General features: G+C 40.7%; 1 protein-coding gene across 1 annotated transcript in view; it reads right to left on the bottom strand.

Annotated features, from left to right (window-relative positions):
• The window catches only part of CA10 (carbonic anhydrase 10 (inactive)), a 464,178-nt gene that overhangs the window by 257,042 nt on the left and 188,722 nt on the right, over window positions 1–18,414 (bottom strand). The window contains exon 3 of the mRNA XM_004434740.3: window positions 18,145–18,287. Coding sequence (XP_004434797.1) covers window positions 18,145–18,287 — 143 coding nt within the window. The remainder of the gene's footprint in view (window positions 1–18,144; window positions 18,288–18,414) is intronic.

Genomic DNA, 18,414 nt, shown 5'->3' with positions numbered 1-18,414 from the left:
GAAGCCACAGACGGCCATGCAACTTGGCCAATGGAATATGGGTGGAAGTGGCAGTGGGCCAGTTTTGCACCCAAGGCTGATGTGGCATTGTGTGCTTCCACTTGCCCCTCTGGGAGCATTTGATCTCAGCCAAAACGACATGCTCTAGGTAGCTGCTGCCCCTTCACCCTGGGCCACAGGATGCATCTGACCTTGACTTGAAGCTTGAATGAGACCTGCTCCAGCAGACCTGAAGACCCATGAGCAAGAAATACATGCTTGTGTTTTATACCACTGAGACTTTGTGGTTATTTGTTAAACAGCATTATTGTGACAATAGCTTACTAATACCCTGCCTTGACTACTTCACAAAGGTGTTATGAAGATTAAGTGAGAGAATGATCATGGATATAATTTGCATATCCAAATTTAATGAGTGAATTATGATTGCTCACTTCTCTGATGTTTATTCCAATATATGGCTTATAGAGTTTTCAGCAGACCTGCCTGTGGTTGCTGGCAAACGAACTGATCCTGCGACAGTCACAGACTCTGGAAAGTACTGTAAAAAATTGGGAGCAAGTAGGGGCCGGCCCAGTGGCGCAGCGGTTAAGTGCGCACACTCTGCTTCGGCGGCCCGGGGTTCGCAGGTTTGGATTCCGGGCGCGCACCGACGCACCACTTGTCAAGCCATGCTGTGGCAGCGTCCCACATAAAGTAGATGAAGATGGGCACGGATGTTAGCCCAGGGCCAATCTTCCTCAGCAAAAAGAGGAGGAGTGGCATCGGATGTTAGCTGAGGGCTGGTCTTCCTCACCACAAAAAAAAAACAAAAAACAAAAATTGGGAGCAAGCGAATAGTAGAGGAGGTGGTCTGTTCTGCCTAGCATTACCAGACCCATTAGTTGACATGTTATATGGACCTTGTGTATTGCAACAGGAACTGTGTATGTTTGGCCTATCATGCATGGATGGGAGCTGAGTTGAGACTGCTGGCTGGAATGATGCAAAAGGACAATCCAGAAGAAGCTCAAAAGACTGGGACAAAATGGTAATAGACTACCAACAGGAGTTTGGAAACTCAAGTGGGAGTCTGGCTGGTCTACCGTTAGGCACTAATCATTTGATATGATCAATATTACTTTGTTCAGTAAAATTCTGAATTATCTACTTGTCCTTTTCTGGAGGTAACCACAGGAGTTATGATATCCATATTTCTGGATATTCTTATTTAACCTACTTTGGTCATCCTAACCCAAATTAAACACAATAAACATCAAGTGCCTACCAACAATTTCAGTGCATACCTACTGGGCACATTCTATGAGCCAAATACTATGTGGCCTCAGCGATAAGCAAGCAGACCACGAGAGATGGTGGTCTGAAGGTCTTGACATTCAAAGGCATTTGAATATACGCCAGATTCTAAAATACATGAGGACTGTCCTTCATGAAGGCTAAGAAGTGCAGATATCACTGATGGGGACCAGGATATGCCACCCAAAATACACCGCTTTGGCATAAGAATTATTTTGAGCTGAGTGCATTTGAGTCCTTGAAGTCTCTCATCTGCCTAAAAGCAGAGCCTCCCCAGAGAACTCAACTGTCATACACCCTCCCCCCCAGGAGCAACTCTAATTTTCTCTTCTGGAACAGCCCCACACCCAGATATTGTCAGACTATCGTTTCTCCCGTCTATTCTCCTAAGGGCCCATTTATCTTTCCAAAAAGTCATTTGCTTTTCCATAACTGCCCTTTCTCCCTGTTCCTCGCCCCTACTAACTTAGTTATATGGACCCCAAATTCTAACCATCCCTTTGAGTTACTCATCTCTGGGTTTCCCTGTGTGTTAACAGGTGTGATGTGCATGTTAATAAACTTCTGTGTATTTTTCTCTTGTTAATCTGTCTTTTGTCGGTCTAATTTATAGGGCCCCAGCCAGAGAACGGAGGAGGGTGGAAAGAAAAAGATACTTATTTTCCTCCCCCACATCACAAAATTTATAATCTACCATATATTTTACCACGTTATATGTAGCACTTTTTTGTAGACTAAAATGTACAGTAATACTGATGGCATAAAGAACAGTGACTTCAAATTGTGATCATATTATTACATGGGTAGCCTCTGTTGACATAATTCCCAGGCTCAGCTATTTCTCTGTTAAATTAAAATTAAACTGTGGAAATACTATGTGCTATTGGAATGGGTACATTCCAATAAACTGTAATCCTCACCACAATTCTTTAATATTAACTCCATTTTACAGATCAGGAACCAGGCTCAAGGAGATAGTTACTTGCTTAAGGACTGTCGGAGTCCAAGTACATTTCTTTTTTCTATGCATCCTGCTACCTTCATAGTTTATTTACTGTGCTCCATATGGTGCAGTCACTAAAACGCAAATGGCAACTGGAAAAAAAACAAAAAAAACTTGCCTGCCATTTCTCTTCTTCATCGCTAGAGAAAGAGTTTACTAACATCAGTGTCAATGATCATAAAGTGAAAACATTCTAAGCCTTAAATTTGCTTTTCAAATACCAGTATTTCAGAGGCAGATTACCCAACTCCAATAATATGCCTCAAACCTTGCACTGTGTGTGCAATGAGAGGGAATATTTTCATCCATTATAAGAGGCTGTCAGAGGAAAACACTTTTCTGATATCATACCCAAGAGAACAGTGTGTGAAGCAACATTATCATATTTTACTGAACTTTCATATACTCCATGCAGTATAATGTATATTTTATCTTTTGAAAAGCCTTGGTAACAAAAGGATAAAATATCCGTCTAAAACTCAAAGTACATTCTAATAATGCTGCATTCACTTTAATAGCATTAAAAAAAATTTACGGGCCTTGGTAGCTCACCAGCCCACCAGTCTGTGCTAGGAATGAATATCCCTCAGTTACTGGAGGAAAAGCTCGACCTTATGGTTTTGCCCACTCTTTATGGCAGGTGATGGGTGGAAGCTAAGGGGCTGAGTGGACGGCATCCATTTATAGAGGCTTCCTCCTCCCAATTGGCAAGATGGTGGGGGAGGAATTTCTTGTGCACAGGGAGTTGAGTACTACAAGCTTTGCTTAATTTACATACTCCTCTAGAAACACAGGGTATTCATTCTAGCTTCTTAGAGCCCATTTACATAAAGGTTTCAGGGCACTCTCAGGAAACAGCAATGAGGACTTTGGAATGAACAGTGAGAATCTAGAGAAAAGCAGGGGGAGGAAATGTACCAATTTTTGGTAGTTGAGGGATTGGAGGTCGGGCAGATTACCCTTGAGGGAAGAGAATCTAAAGACTCGTGCCTTGGGGGAGGAGTCCTTTTGTTGTGACTGAGAGCAGCGCTTCCGATTCCTACCAGGCAGGTCACTGAAATGGCTTCCAGGCAAGTTCCCAGGATCTTGTTTTAAATTTTTTGGGAGAGGCTCCTATGCAATTGGGAAAGCCATGCCATCTTCTGGGAAACTCAAAAGCAGGCTGACATCCCTTCAAAGAGGGACCATTCAGGCTTGGCAATAAGGCCTTTATTTGCTTTGGAGAAATACCACTGCCAGGATGGGAGTAAGAGCGCCACGTTTCAGCAGTGCTTGCAAGAGCAGCGTAGAGTACTGGCGGGTGGGAGAGCAGGAGACCACATGCATTACCTTCCCAGGAAGCACGTATCACTCATGACCTTGTGGAAAGAAGGGGCTTGGGAGGCTGGGGTGAGCTCCCAGCGATGGTCATGAGTGGGGACACTGAGCTACATACCACTGGCAATCGTAAGCCTCTGATTTGACTGTCCTAGGCCTGGTGAGACCTGAGAACTGAGGGTCACCTTTGAATTCCTTTCAGTCTTAACATAGGATGTGGAGTAGAACAAACTGAAAATTTGCATCCATTATTATCCACAGAGAACTAACGGAAGACTGAGAAATGAATGGCAGGGATGTGTCAGCTTCGCCCTGTTAAATTATGCACATCATATGAAATGACTTAAAGGATGACTGCCTGGGAGAAACAGGGACAGGCCATTTACACTGGCCAGTCCTTTGAGGCTCATGACTTCAAGAGTTTTTTTTTGATCCGCTCTGAGCCCTGAGGAACTTGGAAATGTGCCTATCAGGGTTTTGCAACACATGTTCTTGGGGAGAATATCCCAGATGCAGAAACACCAAGATGTATCCTCATCACAAAGTAAGAGAGACAGAGCAGAAGAGAGAGAAAACAGAAGAAGCAGAGAAAGCACTGCTACCTGCTATACAGAGAGAAAGCACCCATATTTGTGTCCTAGAAATTAAAACTGTATGTCTTTGCCCTGACTCCATAGCTGCCAGATCTGCAGTGATGACAATAACTATCTTGCGCATTTTATGTGGCTTTTTTGATGAAGAATGTAGGAAAATTAACTACCCATTCAGAAACGACATTCAGTACGCGCTTTGCCACCTTGCCAGAGAAGAGCATGGCAGCCAGATAACAAAGCAGACTTATAACACTGTCTCTAAGAATAAAATATGTATCATGCTACAGCCAAAACAAACAGGCTGCAGAGATGCAATTAACAAGCTGAACATGGTGAGAACCCAGTGTAGGGCACCACCTTCCCTCATTCTCTTAAATTATGGCAAAGAGAAAGAAATTGGCAGAAGGTCAGGGCTTTTCCAATCTCATGTCGTCTTTCTCCTAAACTCTTGATATAGATGGAAAATATTTCTCCCCTGTTCTCAGCTTCAGTGCAACATTCTGGAAAGGAACACAGTGGCAGAGTCAGACAACCTCAGGTTGAAACTCAGCTCTTTTTGTCATCACCCCTGTAACTCGAGGTAAATTATTTAACAACTGTACATTTCAGTTTCCTGGTCTCTGACCATCTCAGGTTGTTTGGGGAATTAAATGAGATTAAATATGTATGTGTAAATGGATATAGTAGGCACTGAACATATTTAGTTCTTTTTTCTTTTCCCATCTATTTGTAATGCCAGGATCTGGGACATTTTTTCACTTATCTATTGTTTATTTCATGAAATGTTTATTTCATTCAATAAACATTTATGGAGTGTTTTCTTTGTGCCCTGAACTTTGCTGCTAACCAGAAGCTGTCAGCCATAGCCATAAAAATTAGTGGGCCAAAGAAATCAAGGCTGTAGGTTGAAAGGGGCCACCCTTATTCAAGATCCTCTGCCTCATATCTGTTGATGCTTTCCGCACACGATCTGTGGGGGAAATGCCAGACCACATGGGTACCTGGCAAGGACAATGTGTTCATCCAAACAGATTTTGTTGCTTCTATTTGAATCTGCATCAAGGGACCCTGGCTGTTGTTAATTCACCTCTGAAAGGTGATCAACGTATACACTTTTCCCTTCATGGTATGAGTCCCAGTCTATGAAAAGGCAAATTAAAGGCCTCACCAAACATGTAATTATGGGTGTTTGTGTAACATTTGACCTTCTCGTGTCTTCACAATATATTTCTAATCACAGAGGGCAGCAATACAGAACACACAGACAGTTTGACTATATTAGTGAAGTTACTTATTTATACATTATCTGTGATCACATACTTTTCCCCATTCTTCCAAGTGGGTAACTTACAGTTATTAACTTTCAGGAAGCCCCTATATATCATAGCATCATAGCATTAAGCCTTTTGGAAATTCATCACAAATCAGTATACAGATGACATTGATGTCTTATTGCTATTCATTCCTCCTGGGCCATTTCTAGCAGTCCATTTGTTATATCCCTGCAGTGCTGAAATATGGCTCACTCCAGTATCTGTCCTTCTTGTAATCGCAAAAGGAAATCTTGGCAGTTGTCGTATATTACACTCTTGAGAAAGATGCCGGTAATACTTCGAATTGATTGAACAGCATGGACTCAAAACTGCCTGGCACAGGGCTATTTCCTTGCTCCTATTCAGATTTTAATCTTACCTTTTGGATTCAGAACCTGTGAAATAATCATTAAAAGGCGATGTGTTGAATAAGGATCACTTATTTGGGAAAACCTAAAAGCTCCTCCCTATTTCTTCCCTTTGGACTTTCAGACATGCTTACTGCATGTATTTACAGTGTTGCATGCTCTGCTGCTGCAAACATACTATCATTGACCAGAAGCTGGTGGGAGTGTTGTGCCGTAGCCCAGGACATCCCTGGTTCTGTAGTAGTGGCAGCTTAAACTGGAGAAGAAGTTGAGGACATTGCTTTGTGACTGCCACGGCGCTGGGCAAAAGCTGTAGCCATATGCCAACCTTACCTTTGCAAAGATGTGATTAGGAGGAATACAGGCTTGCAGGAGGCAAGCAAGTAGAGAAGATATATTGAAAGCGGAATTAGGATAAAGATAAGGAAAGTCAGAGTCCCATATAATCATTTCTATGCTTCATCCCTCCTCCCCAGTTAGTGGCAACTGGGCTTGGGGAGGGTCGAATACAGGGCGCAGACAGCTCAGTTTGAATGATACTTCAGGAGGTCAAACCACGGTCACTGGAGTTATCTCCAAACTGAATATTTGTAATAAAGCTAAAACTTTCTTTTCAAAACCAGCTATAATAGATGCTGTTGGTGACCCACCCAGATCCCCTTTTCTGGGCTAGTGGACAGGTCCTCCAGTTTCTATGAGTGTTGGCTGCAATCCGTTCACCCTGGGAATTGCCCTTGGCCTGCAAGAATTGTGGTGTGCTAGTAAATGCTTATCAACCAGCTCTCCGGGAAAAAAAAGCCCAATGTGTAGCACTTGCAGATTTCTGTGGTGTAAACACTCCTACCATGGTGGATTTCAAGTTACCAACTTGACGTCACTGAGTGCAGAGGCGGGAAGAGTTGCACAAGATGGGCTCTTGAAAGCCAGTGTGAGCCAGCTCCTCCAGTACACCACTGTGTAAGAGCTGCCTTGCCTGGGAACGCCAGGAAGGTTACATCTCTCTTGGGAGGTCTTCAGGCTGCCTCTCTATCCCCTAAGCGGTGTGTGGGATGCTGTTAGCACTGTGGTGCCATTCATGCTCAAGAGCTCCCTGTGGGATCTGGCTCCAGCTGGACTCCAGTTGGACCCATCTCTTTGCTGAACTTCTCCCCCTGCCCCGCTGCCCCCATCCCTTTGCGGTTTTCACTTGAGAGCAATTCCTCAGCAAATCATTTGCACAAGGCTCTCCATCTCAGGCTCTACACCTGGGCTCGGAGGGCAACACGCTCTGAAAGGGTGATGCAACACTTATTCTGAACTGATAATTTTCCCCAAATCTTATTCTATCAGAGTTTCTCAAGCTCCGAATAAATAATTTGGGAGCCATCAAACACTGAGTTAAAGGTGGGTGAAAACATTTTCAGGCAGGTGAGATGCTGCTAGTTTGAGAAGTTTCTATTGGATATGATGCATAAAACTGTGTGGGTGTGTATGTTTTCACTTCTTGGTAAAAATGAGACTATGTACCTTCATCATATGATATCACATTTTATGTAGGGTCAGAGCATCTGCGTTTCAGGGCTAAGGGCTAGAACTGACTGATGTCATACTAAGTATCACATCTGATGAAGATCTGGGTAAAAGCAGGAAAAGAATCTGTTCAGAACATTAAGTGGGTAATGCTAATATTAACAAAATGAAACTGTTGCCTTAATAAATAGATACTAGGTTTACTATACAAGAAAAACAGATGTTAGGCTGAATTGGCTAATGTTTTAAAAAAAATTTTTATCTATTTATCTTTTTAATAAAAATTGTATATATTTAAGGTGTACAACATGATCATTTTGTATATATATATACACACACGTAGTGAAAAGATTACTATAGTCAAGCTAATTAACATATCCATCGCCTCACATGGTTGCCAAAATTTTTTTTTTTTGGTGGTGAGAGCACCTGAAATCTACTCTCTTAGCAAATTTTCAGTACTCAGTACAGTATCGTTAACTATAGTCATCATGCTCTACATTAGATCTCTAGACTTATTCGTCCTACCTAACTGGAACTTTGGGGTGGGGAGGTGGGAGAAATGGGAAGATGAACTGGCCAACCCTAACATTACATACAGTTTGCGTCTTGGCCCTAGCATACTGCAGAACAAGAGATTAGAACACCCACATTCCAAAATGTTAAAAATATGAGATACTGGAAAGAGAGGGGTTAATTATTTTAGTTATTCTTAATCCTTCATGCAACATTAATAAAGTTGTATCTATATGACATTAAATTTTCACAAGAAAAATTAGAAGTCTGATAGTTGCTCAAATATTCAACTGTTTCTGATGCACAGACTCCCAAAATCATACTTTTGATTACAGTTTTTCAGTTTTAATCTAGTTCTTTTATTTAAGAAAGACAGAGCTTAGAAGAAAATTAGTATTTTCTTAAGTCCTTCAAACAGAACCTACCTCATTTTTTTCCTGAAGTGATAGAGAAATTGTTATTTATTTTTATTTTTATTTTAATGTTCAGATCAAAGATACCTGGTTTCTAGGCAATGAGAGCCCTTTAATAGGACTCAAAGTCTCTAAAGTTCATGTAGGGAGAGCTTTGCTGGTTTATCCAGACAAACAATCAGGCTTACAAGGAGCAGAGTGGCCAATTTCAGAGCCTTCTTGGAGAGATGCACAACTGATACCAAATTTTTAATATCACAAACCAGAACTTCTCTTGGGTATGTGACTTCCTGTGTCACCCAGGTGCTCCACCAGTTTTATCTTCTTGCTTGTGATAAAGACACTTATTCTAGAATGTTTGAGAGATGAGGCTAGCTGGGAAGAAGTCTGTAAAAAGTAGGTCACATTTTTTTCTATTCTCCTCCTCTTCTCCCCAATATTTAGATGGTAGGCAAGAGAGCTGAGATGTAAGCAGTGTATGCAAATAAGACATTTTGTTGTCTATTTTTGAAAGGACAGTTAATTTGTAAAATGCCTGTTAGTTTCATCTGTGGAATCATGTAACCAGAAAATGAAGGTGGTACCATGTAATAGAAACTTAACTCACGAGATTCCTGGAGGAACATCTTCCTTCTAGGAATTCATCTGCCTATAAATTCATCAAGCATCTTGAGTTAATTCCTCCCACATTCTCTTATAAAAATTGTGCTCAGTTTTCAGATAACGAATTTTCTCTCATTTAAGTGTTGCCACCAAAGTCATACAACTGTCAATATTTTAAAATGTTTGAAAGGGGAGAACCTATTCCACTCTGATGCAGAAGAGAGAGGGCAGAGGTTTCTTGGTTAGATGTATTCAGGACCAGGAGAAAGGAAGGAAGAAGGCATAAGGAGAAAAGAGATCTAGGGAAAGGTGAAAGGGAGAGAGGAGATGGGGATAGAAGGATTGAAGCAAGGAGGAAAGGATATGAGAGCAGGTCAGAGAGATGGACAAGAGGAGGGAGAATAAGGAGAGAGAGAGAAAGAATAAAGGACCAAGAAGCTGGAAAGGAAAGCAAAGTCTTCTCTGATACTCACCAGAGGAGTAAAGAATGAGAGAGAACTAGATACATTTATAAAATACTAAAGCCAACATCTAGGAGTTTCCTTGGGAGACGTGCTTAATGACTCTGCATTGATTTTCTGGTTGATGTCAAGAGGTACACATTACAAGGAACTGCCAAGACAGGGAGCAGTAATCCTCAGCCTAGATCTAAGCTAGACAATGGTGCACGAGAACCTGATACCAACAACAGGACGCCTCTGCTCTGAATCTATTTCCCCACTTAGAATACAGCATCTTAGTCTTTCGCATTTTGCTTATCTTTTATCACTTTTCAGTGCAATGCACTGAAACCTTCTACTGCCTGTGAAAAGCTCTGCTCTGAGCATAAACACAATTACCTTGGCCTCATTTCCTTATCTTTAATCAAAGTTCTTTCTTGCACATTCATTTTACCCTGGATCCTCCATTTTTGCTGCTCAGAGCAAAACATCCTAAAGAAGAAAGAGTACTGTACCCAAAACTTAGAGGAATGATTTTGATAGAGGATGTGAAGAGGAGAATGCAAGTTTCTTCCAAACCAAAGCTAGGGCTTTAAAGGGAATTTTCCTTTAGGAGGGTTTACATCCTAGTTAAATCCTCACCCTGGGATCAGCCTCGAATATATTTCATGTGTCCCATCCAACCGCAGTTCATATAGAATCAAAGAGTTTCTGGATTGGAAGGGGATTCCCAGATCAAGTCAAGGCTCTTGTCTGATGCTTGAGTTTATTCTACAATCTCAAAAGACCTTCAGTGCCTGCCAGAACTCTTTTTGTGCTGGGCTTCTCAATGAAACACCTGGAGGCTTTGCACACAGTTCAAATTCTTACTTTGAATTGAAGTCTGGTCCAAGCCACTTCCAAACACCAGGGCTAGTTCTGTGTCTGAGGCTGCATAGGACAGGTACAATCAGAAGGCACCTGTAATTACACCTTAAAAGGTTTTCCTTTCAGATGAATTGAGAGAGAAAATTGAATATGGAACATTGGATTCTTCTCATCACCACTTTGTTCCTCTTCTTCTGTACTTCACTTTGTCAATGTCGTTTCCATTAGTTAATCTAACCATCAGCACTGAGGAATCTGACTATAATATCCCAGATATCATCTTCTCGGTGAAGGTTATTGCAGGACAACGACCTCGCTTATCATGGACGTACTACCTTATGTACTCTGTAATTAGGCTGAATTCGTCTCTTGGCACCTTCCTGTGTTATTTACCCATACTGAGCATATTACTTGCTAACTCCCTCTACTGATTTCATAAGTAGTGATTTTACAACAAAACTAGCTCAGCCTGACTCTCTGCAGCTTTTTATAAATACACCTGAGAGGAAAGCTTTACCTTTGTGCCTACTGAATTTCGACCTTTTGGATTGGGAATACCGGCAAGGTGTCTCTGAGTTCTTATTCTGTCATCCAAAGAACTGCAATCTCAGAATATATGCCACTGATTTGAATGTGAGTATTAGTCTCTTTGACAGAGAAACTCAAGTGGGAGGTAAGTTGTATTTTTTTGCTAACAGCAACATCTCTGATGGTAGTTACTATGGTCCGAATGTTTGCGTCACTCCAAAATTCATATGTTGAAATCCTAATTTCCAAGGTAATGGTATTAGATTGTGGGGCCTTTGGAAGATGATTAGGTCATAAAGCCAGGCTCTTCATGATTGGGACTAGCGCCCTTATGAAAGAGGCCCCACAGAGCTCCCTAGCCCCTTCTACCACGTGAGGACACAGCGAGAAGGTGCCAGCAACGAACCAGGAAGAGGGCCCTCACCTGAACACGAATGTGCCAGTGCCTTGATCTTGGACTTCCGAGCCTTCAAAACTGTGAGAAATAAATTTATGTTTTTCATAAGCCACCCAGTCTGTGACAATTTGTTATAGCAGCCTGAACGGACTGAGACAGTAGCTAACGATTGTGGAGCATTTTCTTCTCTGCCAGTCACTGACCTAATAACTAGCATTATAATCTGCCTAATAAGTGCATCATTTCATATAATTCCCTCCACCACAACCCTTTCAGGTGGGTACTATTACGATGTCTCCTTTGCACATGAGGAAATTGAAGCTTAGAGAGGTTAGGCCTCTTGTATCAAGGCAGTCAGTTGCAAACCTAAAATTCAAACCTCCATCGGGACATCTATGGACATCTATCCCTCCCCAATAGGAGGTCTGCATTGTCTTAACGTTCCTCCTTCCTCTAACCATAACTTTAAAAGACCTTCTCATTCTGGAAGTCTCAACTCATTCTGGGCCTTATTCTCTCCGAAACCATTTTTACAAGTTACTTCTCCTTTTGTCCTCCTCCTCGGCTATAAGCCCTTTCTCTCACATCGCTTATATCTCATTTAAAAACGTTATTGCTCGCAAAACTCCCTGTGCAGCCACATGCATATCTTTAGTTCCTACCAGTTCCTTTTTCTGTATCGTCATTTGTAATTGTATTACCATAATTTCATTTTTAAGGGTTTCCCAATCCTCTAGAGTTATCTTCCATGAGGCAACAAGATCATATCTATTTTAACTATGATATTTAAAAAACCTGCATTTTGAAGGCATTTTGAAGTCTGACAATGCTTAGCATTTTTTTTAACCTTGGCTACTATATTTTCTAAGTTAGCACATCCACTTTCTCCCAGAGTTTTACTGTCCATTCCACATCACCAAGCTGTTTTTCCTTGTTGGTTAGAATTAAATCCAAATAAAGAGACCCTTTATTACTTCCTTCTGAGAAAGGATATTATCAACACAGCAAGTCAAGAAATTTATCAAACCACAAAATACAGATGAGCAAGAATTGCACTCACTTCTTCATCAGCTCTTAAAGATCTGCTCTATCCCACAAATACACATAAAATTCTATGTACCATTTCCATACCAGAGCTTCAGTGCAAAAAGACCCATGGTATTTAAAGACAGCTAATGAGTTCCAAATGGGTAAGAATACTTATCCGTGAAAGTTTAATATCAGTTATCCAATTAAAATCAGCATCACAGCAACATATTTAGATGGCAAAATGGATCTATCGTTATCTTTTCTTTCAACCTTCTACATGTGGAGCCAGAACATGTGACATTTAAAGACCCTCCTACAAACAATATTTCATTCCACCGACCTTTCTATGCCAGCTCATATTCTAGCACCTCCAAAAAGCCTGGTTCAACCAACCCAACTTCTTACCCCCATTAAAAATTAATACCAAAATGATTGATTTGCTAATTAATCATTTTACTGCTTCCTTAGTATCTATTCCATTATTATCTCAATAGTTATTTAAATCAGTTACTGCCACTTAACTTGTGCATATCCATATTTTCTCTCCCAATATATCATAAATTCCTTGAAGGAACATAAATGCGTCACTCATAAAAGGTTTCAGAACATAGCAACGTAGACATGTCATGAATTGCAATGATTAATTGTGGTCAACTAAATTTTGCCATCAAGTTCATGGAGAAATTTTAAAACAGAGAAGTGATAAGATTTTAAGCACCATACCAATTCACATTTCTTATTTTTTTAAACTATCTTCAACCATACTTCAGGAAATGTACAATGCTTGAAAATTAGTTTCTAGCGACAGATTCTGTTTCTAGCAAGGCTATGTGTCATCATGAGACTTTCCCATATTTTTCCCACCTTGAGTCAAAGCAACTTTGGACTAATTCCACAGAAACCGTTTCCTTCGTAATCAAGGATAGTCTTGGTTCAATTCAAATCAACCAGCCCCATCACAGATAACCAAGAATATAAAATGAAAATATGAAAGCAGATTATTTTGAGGAGCTCTTAATCTAGGACGAGGAAGACAAGGCCAATAAGACTAATATGCTATAAGCCAAGATTCAGGTCCTAAAAGAAATATAAGCAAGGTACTTAAGAAGCCAAATAAAGAGAGATTTCAGCATCAGCTAAAGAGATCAAGAAGAGTTTCATGGAGGAGGTAGCATTGGAGCCATAAATGTTGAATAATAAAGAGGTAGGGACTGAGGGTGCTGAGGTACATGGGGTGAAGGGTATGCTGTGGCCAGAACACAGATCACAGGGAAAGCTGAGATACACCCAATTAAAAAATAAAGTATTACAATCTGCCTGGGAACAAAAGGTACGCATACAGAGTAAGAGGAGTAAGGCTCTGGAAAGGAGATTTGGGGAAGTATCACAAGGGCTGTGAATACCAGGCTGAGGCATTTGTACCCAAGTTTATAAGTAATGATGAGTTTTATTACCTCATATTCATTTCATGGGAAATGTGGAAATGGTCATGTAGCTAAAACCTATGGCCTTGTGTTCGACATCTTCCATTTGCCCCTTCAGATCCATCTTCACTTTGCTCTGTGGCCTGCAGGCTGGTTTACATAGATGGAATCCATAGGCTCCCTTGGTCTCTGACTTCTCTCCCAAGGGAGCCTGGCAGAGGAGGGAGGGAAGGCAGTGCATTTGGGGTCTTTATTCCCCAGCTCCATCCCTGTGGGTTGCTCTGAGCTGGCTACTTCCATAGCTGAAGGTGTCATCTTACGCTCAGGAAGTCAGAAGTCAGAAATCAGTTTTGCTGGGCTAAAACCCAGGTTTCAGCAGGGCTGTGTTCCTTCTGGAGGCTGTAGGGAAGAATCCGTTTCTTTGCCCTTTCCAGCTTCTGGAGGCTGGCCACATTCTTTGGCTGGTGGCCCCGCATCACTCTGACCTCTGCTTCCGCTGTCACATCTTCTCTGACTCGGACTCTCCTGCCTCTGTCTTTTTCAATGGCCCCACCTGGATAATCTTCCCATTTTAAGATCCTTAACTTAATCACATCTTCAAGACACCTTTTGCCACGTAAGATAACATATTCACAGGTTCTGAGGACTAGGATGTGGATATCTTCAGGACGGGACATTATTCTATCTACCATATTTCCCAACTCTAGGTATTTTTTTTGCCTAAAATGGAGAGATAAGTTAAACAATAGGTGTTTTTCAGATTATGAACGCAAGTTTGTTGGAGAAAATCTAGACATTTAGAAGAGTACAAAGAAAACAATATTACCATTAATCCCAGTCTCTTTTCTATGTATATCATGGGCACTTTTTAAACAAAATTGAGATCATTGAGTGGATGATTTTAGATCCTACCTTTTACATTTAACATGTCATGAGCAATTCCCATATTATTAACTACTGAGATGTCCATTTTATTAAAAGATGAGGAAGGATGTCAAAACTAATTTTTGGTTAAAATGGTAGAATCGACAAGTGATTTTAGACTCAGTTTTAATATTTTTTTTCTTCTTTTAGATATTTTAGATCAGCAAAGAGGTTACCCATGTACCACATCTCCTCCATAAAAGCCAAACTCACCTCTAATCTACACCCCTCCAGCACCCACCTGTATCAGGCATGCTCCAGGCACTATCTAGAGGAATTACTGTACCCTGAAATGATCAAGTGAGGCTATTCGTATTTGCTGTGGGGTAACATTCTCACTCTATATTTTTATTTTCCAATTACCAAGAAGCTCACTTATGTGAATAGCACATGAAAAGATACAAACACATCATGTACACTCGCTTTGGTGTGAAGAAAAAGACAAGGAAGGTCAAAATGTATGTAAATCTATACAAGTTCAATGGCTAACAAGGGTCTGTATCTTTAAAATAGTCAGTCAGGCTTGAACTGAGTTTAAAATTCCAGTTATATCATAATCCAGTTTCCTGAAGATAGAGACTTTAAATGATCTGAGACCACAGAAGAAGAATGATCTCCACCCGTCCCCTTTTGATTCCTGAGTTGATTTAGTAGCTTTATCTAGAATAGACTAATTAGCACCAAGATTCTAAAAAAAAACTATTTAGCCTACTGGGAGTCAAGTTTAATGGGGTCAAGAGTGGGAGACTGGTTCCAAGGTAGGATTCTTTTATCCATATGCAACCCAACCTTAAGTGAGTGTTGTTTGAAAAGTATAATTATTTTGGATTTTGTCCATAAGAGTCCTGTGTGTCAGATATGAATAATTGGGTAATAAGTCTTCGCCTTCAAGAAAAAAACAAACATTGCGTAAATACTACCATTGAAAATAAGCAACTTAAAAGGTAAAAGAAATCTCATTGTTCAAGTAGAATGAATATCCTCTATTATATCCAAGACATAACACGTTTTGATTTTTATCTCTTATTATTCTTTGTATTCTTGAGTTCAGGTTGAATTTCAGCCCCAGCTCATGCTAAGAAAAGCCTTTAATTTATCATCTGAACCCCATGCCAGGTCAAACACATTGAAACAAACTCAGTACCACAAGTCAGGGGTTTGTGCAGAAGGTACATTTAAACACGGGCAGGAATAATGCTCACAGAATGTGACATAAAATGTGACATAAAACACATAACGACTGGGATGCATTTAACATGCTGGTACCCATCTCAACTCAGACTTCACAGTGTGGCACCTTGCCCAAATTCTATAAAACCTCCCTGTCTTGCAGGGTGGTTTTCAAGCCTTTTGGGTTGGATACCTGTTTCTTCAAGGCAAAACAGAATTCAGAGCAGGGATATGAATCCTCACTTCCAAAATAAGTCTCCAACTCATTAAACACCACCTTTAAAAAGCTTGCAAACATGATTTAGCTATTGTCTATCAAGTATAGGCATCTCATTACCAGTTAGTTTATCCTACTACCATCTATATTTTATTTTTCACCTTTCACAAATGCAAAGGAAACCATCAGACAGTTCTCAGCTCTTCAAACAGCTGACAACACAAATCGTGCCAGATATAAATATTTACATCGTCAAAAGTAAATGTTTCCAAAATTCCAAACTCCAATGCATTTGAAAATTGATTTGGATCAGGTACACTCTACCGAATTGGAAATATAAAAAAAACCAATTGTCAACAACAAAAAACACCAAAACAAAACATAACGTTTGAGTGATTTTTAACAGCAGGCTACCTCCTAGTCTCTTCTTTCCCACTAAGTTTTAGGGAGTAGCTGTCATGAAATTAGTTTTTCTTCCTTCACATCAACATTTCCTCTAAGACGGTCCGATGGAAAGTGAAAATTATACATCCATTATTTGTGTTAGCTTGTGACCTTTCCCATCCCAATCCAACATACCCTTTACCTAAAAATGCTTCAAATGCTTGCCACAACTCTTAGAAAAGTCTAGTTCCTTAACATGGCCTCAGGATCTGGCCTGTCCCTTCCTCCTCCATCCTTACCTCCCCACCACCTCCTCTTTGGTCTCCGTGCTTCAGCCTTGCTGGCCATCTTTCAGGGAACTTCTGGAACTCAGGTATCAACTTTCATTCAGCTTTGGGCTTTTTTTACTGCCTTTCCCTTTGCCTAGAATACAATGATTCCCACCTTCACCCTCTCCAAAAAGGAAAGACGGATTGAATATTTAGTCAAAACTGCAACTTGCCCTTTTTAAATACTGGTCAGTGAACCTATCCCTGCTCATGACTTGACTTGAACGCTTTAAAGAAAGCTGTATGTAGAACCCACGTCAAGTTCCTTTTAAGATTTGTAAAAAGAAAACTGCAAATGGAACAATAATTAGGGTTTGTTAGTTTTCTATGAAATCAGAGCAAAAAACTACATGAGCTACACAGGACCCTTCTACAAAAAAGCTTCCCATGTCATATTTACAACAGCACACAAATACCATGTAGCTAAATAGTCTCAACCACATGCAAGGTCTTTTAAAACCTGCCTCGTGACCTGAGTCAAGGTCACTAACAACACTTTGATGAGTCATTAGATGTTTTTTTTTGGTGACAGTTATGTGATAGGAAAAAATATATCCTAATATATCAGGAGGGAAAAAAAATTACTTACGAACTCATGGTAAGTAAGGTGAACAGACTGCATAAGTGGAGGAGAGAACAGAGCCCAAGGAACACAAACCCTGGAGAATCAGCTGCCAGCGGCAGCAAAAGTTCTCCGTAATTTTAAGCTCAATTCCTTGCACACAAATGATTGTTCATTCCTCTTGAGTTTAACAGCTAAATCACCATCAAACACAATTTTCTGGGTGTGTGTTTTTTTCCACCTTCAAGGATCTACTCAACAGTAAAAGGTAGCCAAATAGAAATGAACCAACACGAGAAATGCTACATTCCAGTGATGAGAAGACCCCATGGGCATCATGTCTTTCCACAAATTAAGGAGGAGCGCATCATGGGGGTAGGAGAAGGAAGGAGGATGTTGGTGTGAGAATCACAAAGCACAGCTCAGCATTTCTGTGCAGGAGCTAGGAGTCTTAGCCAGCAAGACGCCCCTAGGAAGATTAATTATTGATTTTCTTATAAATCATCTAAGGTGATTTTTGTTTGTTTGTTTTTCCTTCCAGGATGATAAACGTCTGATTTTACTTTTGTTAAAGAATTTCTTCACTTCGTTGAGGTTCAAAGAAGCCCCATTAAAGAGGTTTCTGAGAGGAAAGATTTCCCCAGCATGATAGGCAGGAGGGCAATTGTGTTTTCTGACCTTCGTGGGGTACCAAGGGATAGGACCTCAGGCAACCTCCGGCGGGGGGGGTACAAAGTAATTAAAAGCATGAGGGTTTGACTGGCTAGGGAGAAAAAACACAATTTCGACATTATATTTATTGGCAGTGGGCCTGAGGTCTGTGATACCATTCCTAGGTAGAAAGATAAATTCATCACAGAGAGCGAGGCCTGGAGAATTGGCTTTCAGAATCAACATCTCCCGAATCCTCAACTTCACAATGGAAGCAACATGGCTGCTTACCTTCCTGCCGCCAGTATTGATGCGCAGGGGCGTCAGAAAGGGATCGAAGATCATGTGACTGGTCTCTATGTTGACTGGTGACTGCCGTTTCCCCACAGAGCAAAGATTCCAAGCTGAGTTCACCAATCCCCAGAAAGAAGGAACTAGAAACAAAAAGAAATTGTAGAATTAGGCTGCGTAGAAGGTAAAAAGAGTTACAACGCAAAAGTAGTGAAACCACAGAGAGCCACCCAGTGTTCCCCAGCCATAGAGATCCTTGGGTGTTGCTAT

The sequence above is a fragment of the Ceratotherium simum genome, chromosome 16, assembly GCF_057802395.1.
Source record: "Ceratotherium simum simum isolate JZ-2026a chromosome 16, ASM5780239v1, whole genome shotgun sequence".
Taxonomy (NCBI): Eukaryota; Metazoa; Chordata; class Mammalia; order Perissodactyla; family Rhinocerotidae; genus Ceratotherium; species Ceratotherium simum.
This window is presented reverse-complemented; position numbering and strand designations above follow the sequence as displayed.